The 16,212-nt window shown below is 50.8% G+C and overlaps 1 protein-coding gene across 1 annotated transcript; it reads left to right on the top strand.

Moving 5' to 3' along the window:
• The first annotated feature begins 345 nt into the window (after positions 1-345).
• Positions 346-11,673, top strand: Actr1b (ARP1 actin related protein 1 homolog B). Its single transcript, XM_005359929.2, has 11 exons — positions 346-393; positions 1,871-1,935; positions 3,191-3,266; positions 7,164-7,289; positions 7,568-7,692; positions 7,852-8,068; positions 8,172-8,264; positions 8,366-8,540; positions 9,139-9,200; positions 9,378-9,418; positions 9,561-11,673. The coding sequence occupies exons 1-11, from the start codon at positions 346-348 to the stop codon at positions 9,661-9,663; spliced, it is 1,131 nt and encodes a 376-aa protein (XP_005359986.1). The 3' UTR covers positions 9,664-11,673.
• Positions 11,674-16,212: the final 4,539 nt, after the last annotated feature.

Genomic DNA, 16,212 nt, shown 5'->3' with positions numbered 1-16,212 from the left:
TTCAATTCCTGCGTCCCCTTTAAGCACCCAGCCATGACATCATCGCACGGACGCCGCACAGCCTACCTTAGCAACGCCCGGCTGTCCTTCCGGGCAGCTTCAATTGGCTAACCAGCTCCAAGAGTCCCCGCCCCCGTCCCTCAGCAGTCCGCCCCGGCGCTCGCCGTCAATCAGGCCAATTACCCGCTGTGATTGGCCGCAGAGCTGGGTTCGCGTAGGCAGTGTACTGGGGGAGGGGCGCGGCGCCCCGTCTAGAGTCGCGGCCGTCCTGGTCCTCCCGCTCGCCTTGTAGCCCGCCGGTCCTCCTGCAGCCCGCCTGCTGGGCAGGGCCGGCTCGGCCCGGCCATGGAGTCCTACGACATCATCGCCAACCAGCCTGTGGTCATCGACAATGTGAGTCGGGACAGCGGGGTTGGGGGAGGGCTGTATCCCGCCCAGGGGTCGCACGCGGCGCCGCGCAGTGGCCCGCGCTGGTGGGACCAGTGCCCACTCGCTGCCTCCGCGGGGCCAGGTGTGGGCCTCGGTACCCCTTCCCTGGGAGCCCAGGATGTGCAGGACAGCAGGACCTAGCCAGGTGGTCCTTGGTGCTCTAGGCCGGCGGACGCATCTGTCGTGGATGGAAGCTCTGGGCAAGTTTAGACCTCCGGCCTTTTGCTTGTTGGTCAGTTGGTCAGCCTGATGTAGGTCGGCTGACATTTGACCTTTGCACACTCCTGGCCTCGTCTTTTGGAGGGCCTGGTGATCTTTACAACACTTCCCAAGAGGCTGCACCCAGAGGCAAACACGTTGATGTCTACCAGCCAAGTACCCACCACCACTTGGCGTCCTCTTTGCCGCTTTAACCCCCCCTCTCTTTAAATTATCCTTTTGGAGAGTGCAGGACCTCTTTTCCCGGGACAGAGCAGCAGCAGTTGGGGCTAGGTTGTTTGCAAGCCTGAAAGGACAGAGGTCCTGCTTCCCGAGGCTTTGTCTTCCAGCACCTGGGTTCTGCTTGCCTTCAGATGCCCTGGGAGATGTCTACCCTTAGAGCCTTTGCCGTGGCCGGGGTTTTCTTTGGCTATGCCTAGATGATATCTCTGGCGTGCAGGCCTTGGAGTTTTTGACAGTGACACACTTCTGCTCTTTCTGGGAGCTGACTCCTCCGCACGTGACCCCCCGATGGAGTCCCTTTGTGGCTGCCTTTTTTTGGAGCACCCATGTGGACTCCCTGAGTGGAGGACTTGCCAGGTTCTTGTTGACATCCTAGGTCCAGCTTCCAGGCTGGAGCAGGAGCAGGGCCAGTCTCCTCCTCTTACTCCCCAGGGAAGGTACCTGAGAAAGGTACTCATCTTTCTGCACCCCAAGTGGTCTCCTGGGTGGACCCAGTATGTGGTTTATTTCTGCCAGTGAAGGAAGGGACTCTTGCATAGGAGGACACTGAGGGGTAGCATCCAGCTATCTTTGGAGTGTAGCTGTGTGCCTCCTCCCACAGTAACTAGCCATAGCATTCACCGAGGAGGAGGTGTGTGATGGCTTCTCTCTCCTCACCCTACTGGTGCGGGTGATTATTGGTAACAGGGATCACCTGCACACTGTAGAACACTGACAGCAACCCTGACCTCCACCCAGTAGATGCCCTTAACAGCCCCTCTTGTCGCCCGCCCCCACCCCTTGAGTTTCCAGACCCAGCCCAATAGAAATCTCCAGGGCCGGAGATGCAGCGTTACCCCCAGTTTTGAGCCGCTAGTGTTTGTGAATAATCTTGTCCTCCAGGTGGGGTCTCTGGCTTCCCCGCTGCCCAACCTTGGTGGGGCTGCCAGAGCTCTCCACTTGGGGACACTGACTGCGTCCAGAATTGACGGCAGAAGCTAAACATTGCTTTTCCTTGCAGGGTTCAGGGGTGATCAAGGCTGGTTTTGCAGGAGACCAGATTCCTAAGTACTGTTTCCCAAACTAGTAAGTGTTTCTGGGGCAGCAGCCTCCCCCACCTCCCGTGTTTGCTTTTGGGAAGAACAGGGACCCTGTGGTTACAGCGCTCTTTTTTGAGGGCCACTCCCCGTCCACCTGGAAGAGGAAGCAGCAGATTGGTGGGGTCAACCTGAGCTCTGGGAGAGTTAAGGGCTGAATTTCCTCTTCAGAGCTTCTTACCTTTGTTTCTGGCTGAGCCAAAGAGGAGGAGAAGCAGCCAGCATGGCCCTGGGGATGGGGTGTGGCGATGGCTGTGGCAGAAATAAAAGGAACCTCTCTCCAGGGAAAGAGCTAAGCTCCCACAGGGGGGGAGGGTACCCCTGCCTCCCTGGAAAGGTTTTTCTGATTATTGTGGGGTTTGGGTGCTTGAACCCCTTGCCTCCCGAAAGCTAAGTGTACATTCTAAGCTGTACCTGCAGCCCCCAGAAATGTTGATCAGGGCTCATTTGTGTTTAGCATCTAGGAAATGTTCCTATGTAGCCCACTCCACACGCCCCAGGTGGTGCTAGTGGTGGCGGGAATACCTGCCTGGGTGGTACCATCCTGGGGATCCTGGCGTGCCTGGGAACCTGCCCAATGGGAAAGTTCTCTCTGGGGTCTCTCAGAGCTTAAAGGATTTGTCAGTGGCCAGATCAGAACTAGACCCTGAAATCTCCTGGACTGGGGACAAGACCAGCCTGGGCACACTGAGGGTGGACCGAAGGGCTTCAGCCTTCCATCCAGAACTCTTGACTGGGTGGGTGTCGGGGAAGGCTGTTGGTGGTACGTGGGGAATGTGGGTCACGATTTGGAATGGCGGCTCATCAGATGCACGCTTGCCAAGAACTCATCTCTATTCTGGAAGCTGTGGCTGTAAGGGAGGGACAGTGGCCACTGTGAGAAGGATGCACAAGGAAGCCACTACACAGCTGTCCTCCGTCCAACAGCAGACAAGAGGCTAGGCTGAGACAGTGGCTATAGAAGGCTCATCCCTTGCTAGAGCTAGGCCATGAAGGGTCGTGTTGTTCACACTCAGCGCTTCCTGGAGAGAGACCCGTTCCTTCAGACTCCACACTGTTTGTGCTGCTAAGACCCATGCTGCTGGCCCACTTTCCCTAAGTCTAGGCTCTGACCTTTGCCCTGCGCCCACTTCCCAGTGCTCAGACTGGCCACTCTCTAGAGCTTTGCAGCTGGGCTGCGGTTTTCCTGGACACAGGTTCAGCCGTGCACCTGCCCAGCTCACTGACCTTCTGTGTCCTTGCAGTGTCGGAAGGCCCAAGCACATGCGGGTTATGGCTGGAGCCCTGGAGGGGGACCTCTTCATTGGACCAAAAGCAGAGGTAACTGGCCCTCCATTGAGTTCTCCAGTCACAGGAGAGCTGGCTGGTGGTCAGAGCAACCTGTTCTAGGGTTTCTGCACCTTTTTGACCCCTCTCGGTTGTTCGGTGCTGTGTGTGTGGCAAGGCAGTCCCCCTTCTGTGATACGCAAACAAAATGACCCTCCCGAGGGATCGGCTTGGACCTCCTGTCCTCTTTCAAACGCTGTGTGGAAACTATGGGAGAAGGAATTAAGGTCACAAGCCTGCGAGCACAGCACTTGGGAGGGGTGGACCTAGGAGGATAGGAAGTTCAAAGTCATCTTCAGCTACCCCCAAAAGTGACTGAGAATTAGAAGCATCTAGAGTTGATGGCCCTGCTGTAAGGAGGGCTGGGGCCATTTCTCATTCTGGCTAGACTGGCATACCTGGGGGACCACACAGCTAAATCAGACTCTGAGGGAGCCAACATAGAGTGTGAGAGAAGAGCCAGCCCAGTATGGGCAGGAGCCAGGTAGGTTCCTGGGCACAGTCCCAGGCCTGAAGAGGGCTGGGAGAGCTGAATAGAAGGGCAGACGAGAGGGATTTCTGAGGGCAGATGGAGGAGGCTATCCTGTGCAGGACAGGTGAGGACTGCTTGGAGAGCTGGGCCAAGAGGCCAGTGCCCTGGCCATATTCTGGAAGAACAGTGGGCTCAGGCGGCCCAGGAGGGGCTGTGCTGACAGGAACGCTGGCTGGAACTATGGATGGAGACACTGTGGAGAGTTTGGGCAGTGAGTGAGGAAGCACATTTGTAGGGTAAAAGGAGGGATTGTGGGATGGGGCACATTTCCAGAATTCTCTCCCCGAGTAGACGACAGAAACAGTGGCTCTTTATAAGGCCCCAGTGAGAAACCAGACTAGGATTCTACTGAAGTTCACCCTAGGGAACCAGAGACTTTATTGATGGGGTGTGAGTGAGAGGCTAGTGTGGGAGCGAGGGACACCCACAGCCATCCTCATTCTTCAAAGCCTTCCCCAGCCTGCATACGCTAGCTCCTCTCAAGGCCTGAGACCATGTGCAGTTAGGACAGAACTGCCTAGGAATGGCAGGGAGGTACAGGAGGGAGAAATCTCGGGTGAGGGTCCAGCGACCCTCTCAGCCCCTCTGAGGGAACCTCAGGTCTGCTCAAAAGGTTTCTTGCAAGCAGGGACAGCTGATTTGATGAAAATGGCTCCTCTTTGCTTGGAGTTATTTACTGTGTCTGTGGCACTCTCCTTTCCTTCAGCCCTTAGAGTCTGACACACACACATTCACACTCACTCACTCCCTTCAGCAATGTTTTCCACTGGATTTTACCAAGTCCTGCGACTGAAGCATGCAGTGACTTCAACCAACAGGGTCCTGCCATCTAGTTTTGGTGTACAAACAACAGCATGGCAGTAGGCTTTATTGTTAGGGGGGCTTATAGGGCCTCCTTTGTCAACCCACCCCTAACACTGGGATTCTTGGTTAATCTCAAGTCCTCAGAGGTCTGTTTCACACTCTCACAAGGTATCCTGCGTTCATTCTTTAACTTTTACATGTAAGAGTTGTTGGCAGAATTCTCTTAATTACCTTTGTGGATGTCTTAGGGTTTCTGTTGCTGTGATGAAACATCACGACCAAAAAGCAAGTTGGGAAGAAACGGTTTATTCGGCTTACACTTCCATATCACTGGCTGTTCATCCTCAGAACTCAGGACAGGAACCTGGAGACAGGAGCTGATGCAGAGGCCATGGAGGGGTGCTGCTTTCTGGCTTGCTCCCCTTGGCTTACTCAGCCTGCTTTCTTATTATAGAATCCAGGACCACCAGCTCAGGAATTGCACCACCCACAATGAGCTGGGCAAAATACCTTGTCGCTGGATTTTCTGGAGGTATTTGCCTAATTGAGGTCTTTCCTCTCAGATAACTCTAGCTTGTATCAAGTTGATATCAGACCAGCCAGCACAGTGGGTATCATCCATACTTCACCCAACCATGAAGCCTCCAGGAATTTCATGGTTGTGTCTGGCTTTGCACCCTTTGTGACCTGATTTCCTTCCCATCCTTGCTCCTTTACGTGTACTGTTAAGTCTTTGAGATGGCTTTCCAAACCCACAGAGCACTCAGATTAGCATTATGTCGTCTATATGATGAAACCTTTTTACCAAGGATGCTCTGGGTGACAAAGCAAGGCTGTAGGTCACCATCCCGTGACAGATAGTAGGGTTGTAACCTGAAGTACTATGAAAGCCCATTCCAGGAAGGATCTGTTCAGATTCCAAAGCTGAAGAGATCCTGAAGAAAAACATCAGTGAGGGGCTGGAGAGATGGCTCAGAGGTTAAGGGCATTGCCTGCTCTTCCAAAGGTCCTGAGTTCAGTTCCCAGCAACCACATGGTGGCTCACAACCATCTGTAATGGGGCCTGGTGCCCTCTTCTGGTCTGCTAGCATACACAAACAGAATATTGTATTCATAATAAATAAATAAATATTAAAAAAAAGAAAAGAAAAACATCAGTGAAGTCCAGTATAACAACAAAAGATGGGAAAACAGATACCCCACCTTCGGTGTGGCTTTAACTCCTGCCTGTCTCATCATCTGGACCCAGAGCAATGCTGTTAGCTTTTCCCAAACTCATCTTTGTAGTTGGTTGATTTCTTTTTTACTCTTTTGTTCTTTGGGGGGCCCGCCACCCATCTTCAAAATAAATACACACGGAGGCTTATTCCTATTTATAAACGTTTGGCCTTAGCTTGGCTTGTCTCTAGCCAGCTTCCCTTAAATTATCCCATCTACCTTTTTGCCTCTGGACTTTTTCCTTTTCTTACTTCTGTATATCTTGCTTTCACTCTAACTCCATGGCTGGCCCCTAGTGTCCTCCTCTCCTTGATCTTTTTTTCTCTTGTTTTCTCCTTGTATTCTTTCTCCTGCCTTGCTATTGGCCGTTCATCTCTTTATCAGACCTATCGGGTGTTTTAAGCAGGCAAAGTGACAGAGCTTAAACAAATGCAACATGAAAGAATGCGACACACCTCTGCATCACTAAAACAAATGTTCCACAACATAAACAAATGTAAGACATCTTAAACTAATATTCTGCAACACATCTTTGTTTTTGTTATATCCTGCCGACTACCAGACATGGTAAGAATTCCTTCCTAAGGAGACATCTTTAACCTCCTTCTAAGGTTTCTTCCATAAACCAAAATACAAGCTCCATCAGTGTTTACTCTGGAAAAACTGATTTATTTTTGGGGGTAGTGGGGGGGTCGAGACAGGGTTTCACTGTGTAGCTCTGGAGCCTGTCCTGGACCTTGCTCTGTAGACTAGGCTGGCCTTGAACTCACAAAGGTCTGCCTGCCGCTGCCTCCCCAATGCTGGGATTAAAGGCATGTTCTACAACCACTCAGCTGGGAAAACTGGTATTTATTGAGCTTACTTACAGAGTATGGATGACGGGCTACTTAGAGGAGGACGAGGAACTCCAAAGCACCTGAAAAGTTTTCACCCATCATGCTGGGTTCTCCCTTCAGTTAGCCTTCCCCAGCTTATGTAGATCCTTGCCACATACAGTTAATACAGAGTGCATATAAATTACTGGGCACGATTTTGGGTGAGGGTCCAGTGACCCCACCCTCTGAGGCACCAACAGTCATCAGGCCTGCTTGTGATAGTTTCTTGCCAGCAGGCACAGCTGACTTGATGAAAATAGCTGCCATTTGCCCAGAAGACTGTATTCAGTGAGGCATGTTGCCATCTTCTCTGGCCCTTAGCCATTTGAGGCCAGCTGAGCTCTGGGAGCCTGCATGCAGAGCAGGGAGATACCCAGCAGGCAGAGGCAGAGGGCAACTTCAGTGTGCAGCAGCTGGTCCACGAGGGCCAGGTGCTATGTCCGGCTTTTTCCTGTCCTCCAGGAGCACCGGGGGCTGCTGACCATCCGCTACCCCATGGAGCATGGCGTGGTGCGAGATTGGAATGACATGGAGCGCATCTGGCAGTACGTCTACTCCAAGGACCAGCTACAGACCTTCTCCGAGGAGGTGTGGCAGCCACCCTTCCCTCCACACGCCCAGCTTTCCTGAATGTCCTTGCCCACTCCCTGTCTGCGCCTTGATAGGACCTTTCCTGCTCTTTCTGTGTGTTCATGTGCACAACAAGGGATAGCCAGGCAGAGTTCTGCAGGGCCTGGTCTTTGGAGCTGGTTCAGGATGGAGTCCGCAGGCGGGACAAGCGGCTGTTACAGTGGTGCTTCTAGCTCAGGAAAGCTCAGTGCCTGGCTTCTCTTTGTGTGTGTGTGTGACTCCCTTGTCTCTCACAGCATCCTGTTCTTCTCACGGAGGCCCCGCTGAACCCCAGTAAGAACCGGGAGAAGGCAGCAGAGGTGTTCTTTGAGACCTTCAATGTTCCTGCACTGTTTATCTCCATGCAGGCCGTGCTCAGCCTGTGAGTGCCCTACGCCCTGATGTCCCTGGAGGCACAGCCTCCTGATCCCCTCCATTCCTATTTCTCGGGTAGTATAAATAACGTCCCAGGGTCCCTGGCGGGGTCGAGGAGGTCTTCTCACCTCGGTGGCTAAAGTAAAGGATGCTGACCTGGTGGCAGGTACGCAACGGGACGCACAACAGGCGTGGTTTTAGACTCGGGGGACGGGGTCACTCACGCTGTCCCCATCTATGAGGGCTTTGCCATGCCACACTCCATCATGCGGGTAGACATCGCAGGCCGTGACGTCTCTCGATATTTGAGGCTGCTGCTGCGCAAGGAAGGAGCTGACTTCCACACCTCGGCTGAGTTTGAGGTGGTCCGGACCATCAAAGAGGTGATGAAGGGCATGGGGATGTGGGCATGGCTGGGGTTGGGGAGGCCAATACAGGAGAGCAAGCGCTGGCTACAAGTGTCCCTGCTACAATCTGCCCCTACAGCGAGCCTGCTACCTGTCCATCAACCCACAGAAGGACGAGGCTCTTGAGACTGAGAAGGTGCAGTACACTCTTCCAGATGGCAGCACACTTGATGTAAGTGGCCAGGCCTGGTTCCAGTGTGGTAGCTCATGCTAACCAGGAGGGAAAGGGGTGGCTCCTCTGGAGAACCTGTGCTTCACTCTTCTTCTCCACAGGTGGGGCCTGCGCGCTTCCGAGCCCCCGAGCTGCTCTTCCAGCCAGACCTGGTGGGGGATGAGAGTGAGGGGCTCCACGAAGTCCTGGCCTTTGCCATCCACAAGTCTGACATGGACCTTCGCCGGACACTGTTCTCCAATATTGTGCTCTCGGGGGGCTCAACACTCTTTAAAGGTACTGTTGGAGAGATGGCAGCCAGGGCAAAGGCCCAGGGCAGCCAACACCTCAGACCTCTCGCTCTCTGGGGCCAGCAGTGTGCCATTCCCATCACCTCTTTGGCAGCACTCAGTGAGCTGGGTTTTGTGGTAGGAGAGATGTTTTTAATGTGTTGGTTTTTTTAAAGACTCAATTTAAGATTAAATTATACCAGGCCTGGGGGCACACACCTATCACTTCAGTACTCAGGAGACTCAGGCAAGAGAATCATAAGTCAGAGCCAAGCCTGGATTACACGGGATGAGACACTCTTTAAAAAAAGAAAGAAAGAAAAAGAAGAAGAAAAGAAACCAAAATAACAACCAAGCACTAAAATGAAGTTTTCCTTAGCATGGTGCGTTTGTAGCGGGCACTCAGTTGAGGAGTCTTCGGGGAGGACACAGGGTAAGGTGGCACTGCGTGGCTTAGGTTGCATCTCATGTCAGTCTCAGACGCTGTACGCGCCCACAGCCAGGATACAGGAAGAGGGACGGCAGCAGCTAGTGGTCTAAAGGCCACCATAGCAAGGAGGTTGGCTGTGGTCCAGGCTTGGCCATATCCATATTTGTATCCACAGGCTTTGGAGACAGGTTACTAAGTGAAGTGAAGAAGCTCGCCCCAAAGGATGTTAAAATCAAGGTGAGACTGGAAACTCTGGGGAGAGGGTGCTGGGTGGCGCTGGCCTTCAGGGATATGGGAACCCCACTGCGCCTGCGCCCACACCTGCCCTACCATGCATGCTCTCGCCGCCTTGGGTTTGAGGGTGGTGGCTGTGTTTGGGGACAGGTGGTTATGCGGCCATTTGCTCCCTCCTAGATCTCAGCTCCTCAGGAACGGCTGTACTCCACGTGGATCGGGTGAGATGGTGCTCAAGCAGAAGGGCTTAGGGATAGACTCCTCCAGGGGTTCACACAGGCCGGGGAAAAATGGATGAAGTAAAAGGATGGCGGTTGGCCCAGCCCACAGGTACCAAAGAATATTGTCTCTCCATCCTTACAGCGGCTCCATCCTCGCCTCCCTGGACACCTTTAAGAAGATGTGGGTATCCAAAAAGGAATATGAAGAAGATGGCTCCCGTGCGATTCATCGCAAAACCTTCTAATGCCCAAGGAGAGTGGACATATTGGGAGAGAGGGAGGAAAGGGGAGCCAGAGCCCTTGACCCCTTTTGGTCTGGGTTCATCTTGTAGGCCTAGGGTCCCCTGCATGCCCTCACCCGGGAGCAGGTGGCGCAGTTATGCTCGCCTGTAGCCCTCCCTGCCCCTGTGCTCAACATACACACACAGACACAGTGACGATTAGCTGCATGGATGGAAGTCCCAAGCTGGAGCATAGGAATCGAAGAATCCAACACTGAGTTGGTGTGGACGACCCTCTCAGCAAGGCCACTTGGGCCTGTGGTTCCTTGCTCCGTGCTTGAAGCTCCGAGACCAGACACTCATGCTCCTTTGTTCTGACAGCTCCCACTGGGGCGAGAGTCCCTCCGTCATTGGAGTGGGCTGAGGGAGCAGCCAGGAGCTCCCACTGGGGTGGCGAGGCACACTGGTGTGTTTCATGCCAATTTCCTCGTCTTGCACACCTGGTTTTTCTGGGCAAATGTCCTAGACAGGACTAAGGAACAGTTCTCCATTCCCAGTGAGGGAATGTGGCCAAGGGTCAGAGCATCAGAGCCATGGGCAGCCACAGCTTGTGGTCTGCCCCTCCCCCTTTCAAAGCACTACATTGATTTGCTGCCCTTCCCCCCCTTTCCCTCGGCACCCTGGACAGTAAGGGATTGTGGTCTTGATTTGCTGAGGGAAAGCCAATCAGGAGTCAGACCCAAAGGGTAGGCATGTCCTCACCTCCCTCAAGAAAGGCCAGGGCCCCACTTCCCTCTCCAGAGCTGAACAATAATTTAACACAGTTGCCTGAAAAATAATTCTTTTTATAAATCATTATAGTAATAATTATGGCTAAAGCCCAATGTGTGGCTCTGATTCTTGTGGCTTTCTGTGCTCTCGTTTGCTCAACTCATCCCAGAGGGAACTCAGCATGACACTGGCATAGTTCAGGAGCCCAAAGCCTTCAGTGGTTGGCAGGGCAACGGGACAAGCGAGGCCAGCCTCATTACCCACTTGCCGTGACCTGCTAGGGGAGGCAGAGCCAGGCTGCCTTCCCTGCATGTTCCTAGACAGGGCTGCCATGTGTGCCCCACATCTAACACAGGCCTGCAGAGGCACGCAGGTGCTGGCAGTGGTGCAGACTTACCAGCCTAGGGCAGGATGAGAAGGGCAGCCTAGGAGTGGACCGGAGTTCACAGGAGGAAGCAGAACAACCAGGAAGTCCTGCTAGCAGTGAGAGCTCAACCAGTAGAGAAGTCTGCTTTTAGTACCTATTGCACGACATGGCTCTGAGCTGATGGAGAACAAAAGGGCTTTGCCCCAAATAGCATTGAACTCAAGAGGAGAAAGATACCAGCCATTCTGGAACAGTGTTGGGCTGACAGTGCTGGGGTTGAGCCAACAGGTGGGATATGCTGGCTTGTAAGAACCTGGGTCAGTTGGTAGTTAGGGAGAGGCCTTTGACAGTTGGCAGGGGAAGGTAAATTGGTCTGTGGCACAGTGACATAAACCAAAGAGGTCAGTTAGGCTAGCTAGCATGTCGAGGGTCTAGAGAAGGTGGTTTAGCTGTGTGCTAGGTGACAGTTTTCACTATGGAAAGATAGCGACCAGAGCCGAGTGCTGAAAGCTATAAGCCACAGTACTGATCAAGTATCTGTGCGGTCACGTGGTCAAGCATAGCATCAAAGTTTACACAGAAACCTTTGCTAAGGGACCCTCCAAGCCGACCCTTGTGCAGGGTTCTGCTGGCGGCACCGGCTCCCAGCCGCCTGTGTCTGGAACCTTACTGCTGAGTTCCTCCCTCTCACATGCACCCCACCTTGTCAGTCATGTCTGCGTCTCCTGCAGCCCCTTTGCTACCCGTCCTTTCCCATTAGGGCTACCCCAGCCTAGCTCATGACCCTGCTCCATTCTGCCACCCAGTGTGTTTGCTCTCATAATCTATTGTGCGGGTAACACCTCAAATCTGTAACGAGTTATAAGCCATACAATAAAATATTCATGAGTCCTTACTGATACGAGTAAATGCAGCCATGGGGGAGGAAGAAACAGCACCTCTCCGTTCAGTGGAATTCCAGTTAACGTAGAATTCCACTTCTGGGAAAACAGCAGCTGGTGTGATGCCGGCAGAATACACTTGAGGTCTGTTCCATTCCTACCTGTGTCCCGTTTTGCTTGCTAGCTCTGCTCCTGTTCTCTCCCCAGGAACCACACGTCCAAGTCACATTTTTTAAAACAAAGGCCTCCATAGCCCCCATAGCCCTCAGGGAGGGTCTGTAATGGAAAAGAGCTACAGCCAAGGGAGGAAGCAGCTAGACTAAGCTTGTGTTGTACTGAGTTACAGGTATGAACTCCTGGTTGTATTCTACTAATGCTGAAACACTCATCTGTGTACAGGCAAGCCAGGTTAGAATATATACATGGTTTCCTACCTCTGCTTGGAGGATCTAGAATTAGACCATGAGCATTGCATCCAGGTGTGTCCTTCAGTTCCATAAAGGGAAGCTCAAGATACACCTATGTCTTGTGACACTGGAAAGTAAGAACTCAAGTGACTTATCTAAGCAACGTGTGGGCCAAGTTGAAGCAGCCCCCAATGCTCCAATCTTTAATGTATTATAAACCAATAAAATATTGGATTCCTTAGTGATAATGTGACTAAGGGCTGGGAGAAGGCGCAGTTGATAAAGTACTTGCTGTGCACTTGAAGGCCTGAGTTCATATGCAGGATACCTCCTCTCAAGTTGTCGAGGTGTCTGTGTGGTCCCAAAACTGACAATGCAGGCTATTGCTTACTTTTGGCTGTCCCTGGTACTTGATGGTTAGGTCTTATTGCTGAAGATACTCACACATTAGTCAAAGGACATGTAAAAATCAAACTGTAACTGACCAGGAAGTTCCCTGGCTAACTGTCTGCACTGGGAAGTACTGGGGAGAGAAGTCGTAGCCAGAACTGGAATGATTGTATTAGCAAGAGATGCCCCTGGGTGCAATAGTGACACCAGTGTTTGGCGAGTAACCAACCACTTTCCTGACTGCATAAAGAAATGCATGCCTGGATGCTGCAAATCTGTCCCAAGCACCCATGGCTGGGGAAGCTCACTGACCCCAGGGGTGAACCTACTGCTACCATTTTGCAAAAAGGATAGTATCAAATTCCCTTCTGTCTACCCATAGATTAGTACAGCTCTCAGACCTCAACAGAGAAGTTAGTTTGTACAGTGGGTGATGGTTAAGACAAAGTCACTAAGTGACTACAGTGCTAAGCCACAGATGACATCTGCTTATTACTCTCCATCCCCAAGACTCACTGACTACCATGGAAGAGGGGCAGAAAGTTTGTAAGAGCCAGAAGTTGGGAAGGACTAAATGTCCCAGTGTCTTCTGAATGTGACAGGACCAGTGCACTCGGGAACTCCCAGCAGCTCTGACTGCCTGCACAAGATCAGGTCGGTCAACATTGTGGTGTGATGCGGAAACATCACGAACCCTTATTCGGACTGTGGACAGCTGATGACCTGGGATAGGGGAAGAGTCTGTTTTTTACCTGTTAGGTTGACTGTGTTCCAGTTGATAGCACAAATCAGAGTCGGGTTGGTTTCTAAAATTTTAAATTTAAAAACCACTGACAGGGGGCTGGAGAGGTGGCTCAGAGGTTAAGAGCATTGCCTGCTCTTCCAAAGGTCCTGAGTTCAATTCCCAGCAACCACATGGCAGCTCACAACCATCTATAATAAATAAATAAATTAAAAAAAAAAAAACCACTGACAATGTCAAAAGACTGAGTAAGGTAGGAATTGCCCCAGACATTACAATGGATGTTAATATGACTGAACTGAACCCCTTGATGGAAAAGACACTGAATAGCTGGGTGTGGTGACACAGACCTGTTAATTCCAGCAACCAGGAGGAGGCTGACACAGTTTTGAGTTTGAGGCTAGCCTGAGCTACACAGCGCTCTCTCTCTCTCTCTCTCTCTCTCTCTCTCTCTCTCTCTCTCTCTCTCTCTCTCACACACACACACACACACACACACACACTAAGGATTAGGTGATTGAAATATATAAACTACCTTCCTGATTTTTGATAGTCATATTGAAGGGATTAAGTAAAGTCTGTAAGATGGAACAAAAGAATGGCTCAGTGGGTAGATACTTAGTGGGTAAAGACACCACACAAGCTTGATGTTCTGAACTTTCAAATTCATATAAAGGTGTAAGGCCAGAACCAACTTCACAAAGCTACCCTCTGACTACCATGTGTATACAGTGGCTCATGTGCCCACAAACACTGCACATGCATGCATGCACACAGAATATTACAACAAAAACAAAAATACACACCAGGTATGGTGGCAACATGGCTTTAATCCTAGCACTCAGGAGAGGCAGGTGGATCTCTGAGTTTGAGCCAGCCTGGTCTACCAGGAGTTCTAGACCATCAGTTATGAGACCCTGTCTCAAAACAAAAAACCATGCTACACCTGTATGACAGAGCACCAGAGTGGCAATTTCCAAGGGGTTCTGGAAATGTTTATTCCTAAACCTGTAATGAAGTCTGTATGTTTCCTTGGCGACACAAGACAAACCCTCTTTGATGCAGAACCTGAAATTTAGCCCTCTTGGTCAGAACACCGCAGTTCCTTCTTATCCCAAATAGTCCAAGGAGGTACAGGAGCTCCTCAAGCCCACGTTGACTAGCCTAGTGTAGTTCTCAACTGTAGCTGCGGACTAGAAGCCCCTGGGGAACTCTGCTCCCCCAGGCCCACCCCACAGACTATGCTTCAGTGGTCTAGTATGGCCTGGGTCCTAAGATTTGTAGATCTTCAGGTGATTCCAAAGTTCAGCTAAGACCTATAGACTCAGGAATTTAGTAGTCTGTTTTAGTTTCTTATTGCTGCTATAAAAAGTTAATCCCAAATGTAGTGACTTAGAATGTAAATCTATGATCTTACATATCGGCTTAACATGGGTCTCACTGGGCTAAAATCAAAGTATCCACAAGCCTTCATATCTGGAGACTAAATAATCACTCTCTTGCCTTCCTTTAGAGACCACTTGCATTCTTGGCTCAAGACCTCTTCCCTGTGTTGAATCAGCATCATTAGGTCTCCCATTCCCTTCCATCTGTATAATCCAAAATCTAATTTTTAAGGTATTTATTTTAGTGTGCATGTATGCCACAGCACACAAAGAAAAACTAATGAAGCTGGGTCCCTCCTTCCACCACGTGGATCCCAGGGATTGAACTCAGGTCATCAGGCTGGGCAGGTGGTATACATTACCTGCTGAACCTGAAAGATGGACAGTCATTGTCCCTAGTTTTAGGGTCAGCAAACTCAATTCCACCTACAACCTCAATTCCTGCTTGCTCTGTGCATTTCAGGTTTTGGGGCTTAAGATGTGGACATCTTGAGAGGATCATTGTTCTGCCCACCACAGCCTGTAAATGTCCTGGAGACTTTTCTTTCTGTACTGGTTACAATCCCTCAAAGAAAAACAGCAAGGAGGATTTGGAAATGAGAAGCCAGGAGAGGACAGGCTGACTTCTGGTCTAGCTCACTTTATGCAGGTTGAAGGAACAGAAAGAAAAGTGTGTACAAGGAGAGCTTCCCAGCAGCACCTCAAGTTTTCGGGGTACAACAGTGGTAATAGAATTTAAGGTGGAATTGTTGGAGTAAGACCTAGTAGCGTGTGGGATCCCCTTCCAACAGGAAAGGCCTTGCGGCCAATCAATACCTGAGCACCCGGAAGCAGTGACAATCGCTCACATCTAGAGCAGTAGTTTAGATTACACCTTCCAAACAGGTCAGAAAGATCGGGAAAGGGCCTTTCTCCTAGGCTCTCCATCCCTGAGTTCAAACCCAGAATTATGTATGCTGAACCAGTTTAGGAGATAGCAAAGAAAGCCATGTCTGGCAAATTTCAACATAAAATGAAGAGATATTTCCATTTTACAGAAATTTGTTTTGTGAATTTTACCAACACATCATAAACATGGTGGCTGAGGTGAGTTATTGCTCTCCTTCCCAATTCTTTTTTCCATGGGTCCTTCTGGAGAAGAAAAACTCACACTTGAAAATTTAGTGACGACCTAATGTCAATGCTGAGTTTAAAATATTATTTTGGGTCAAGGTCTGTCTATGTGGCCTAGGCTCAGGTGATCCCCACACTGACTCTAGTAACTGGGGCTATAAATGGCACGGCTGTGGCCAGCTCAGTGCATCTCTCCTTTCCCCCTCCTTTCTCCTTTAAACTTGGTAGGCAGACTTGGGAACCACAGATAGGTACAGAAGTCAGTGACAGTCCCCAATGTCTTTCCCCTAAATCTAGGTTCAGGGTTGGAAGGTGGCTCAGTAGCATGTGGCCCAGTTATTCAATCATTAGCACTGTAAAAACAAAAACATCAAGACCCAAGTAAGGTTCAAATACTGCCATTGTTCACCCTTCAAAATCTCTCTTGATTTTTTCCTCCTCTATCTTTTCATATAAAATTTAGTTCCAGGACAGGCTCCAAAGCCACAGAGAAACCCTGTCTCGAAAAACCAAAAAA

This window comes from Microtus ochrogaster, linkage group LG2 (assembly GCF_000317375.1).
Source record: "Microtus ochrogaster isolate Prairie Vole_2 linkage group LG2, MicOch1.0, whole genome shotgun sequence".
Classification (NCBI taxonomy): Eukaryota; Metazoa; Chordata; class Mammalia; order Rodentia; family Cricetidae; genus Microtus; species Microtus ochrogaster.
This window is presented reverse-complemented; position numbering and strand designations above follow the sequence as displayed.

Excerpts from the sequence above, each read along its gene's own strand:
- Actr1b (XM_005359929.2), top strand. The coding sequence starts at position 346 with ATGGAGTCCTACGACATCATCGCCAACCAGCCTGTGGTCATCGACAAT. Across the intron at positions 1,936-3,190 it reads AAGTACTGTTTCCCAAACTA|TGTCGGAAGGCCCAAGCACA; the intron begins GTAAGTGTTTCT and ends GTGTCCTTGCAG. Across the intron at positions 8,541-9,138 it reads GGGCTCAACACTCTTTAAAG|GCTTTGGAGACAGGTTACTA; the intron begins GTACTGTTGGAG and ends TTGTATCCACAG.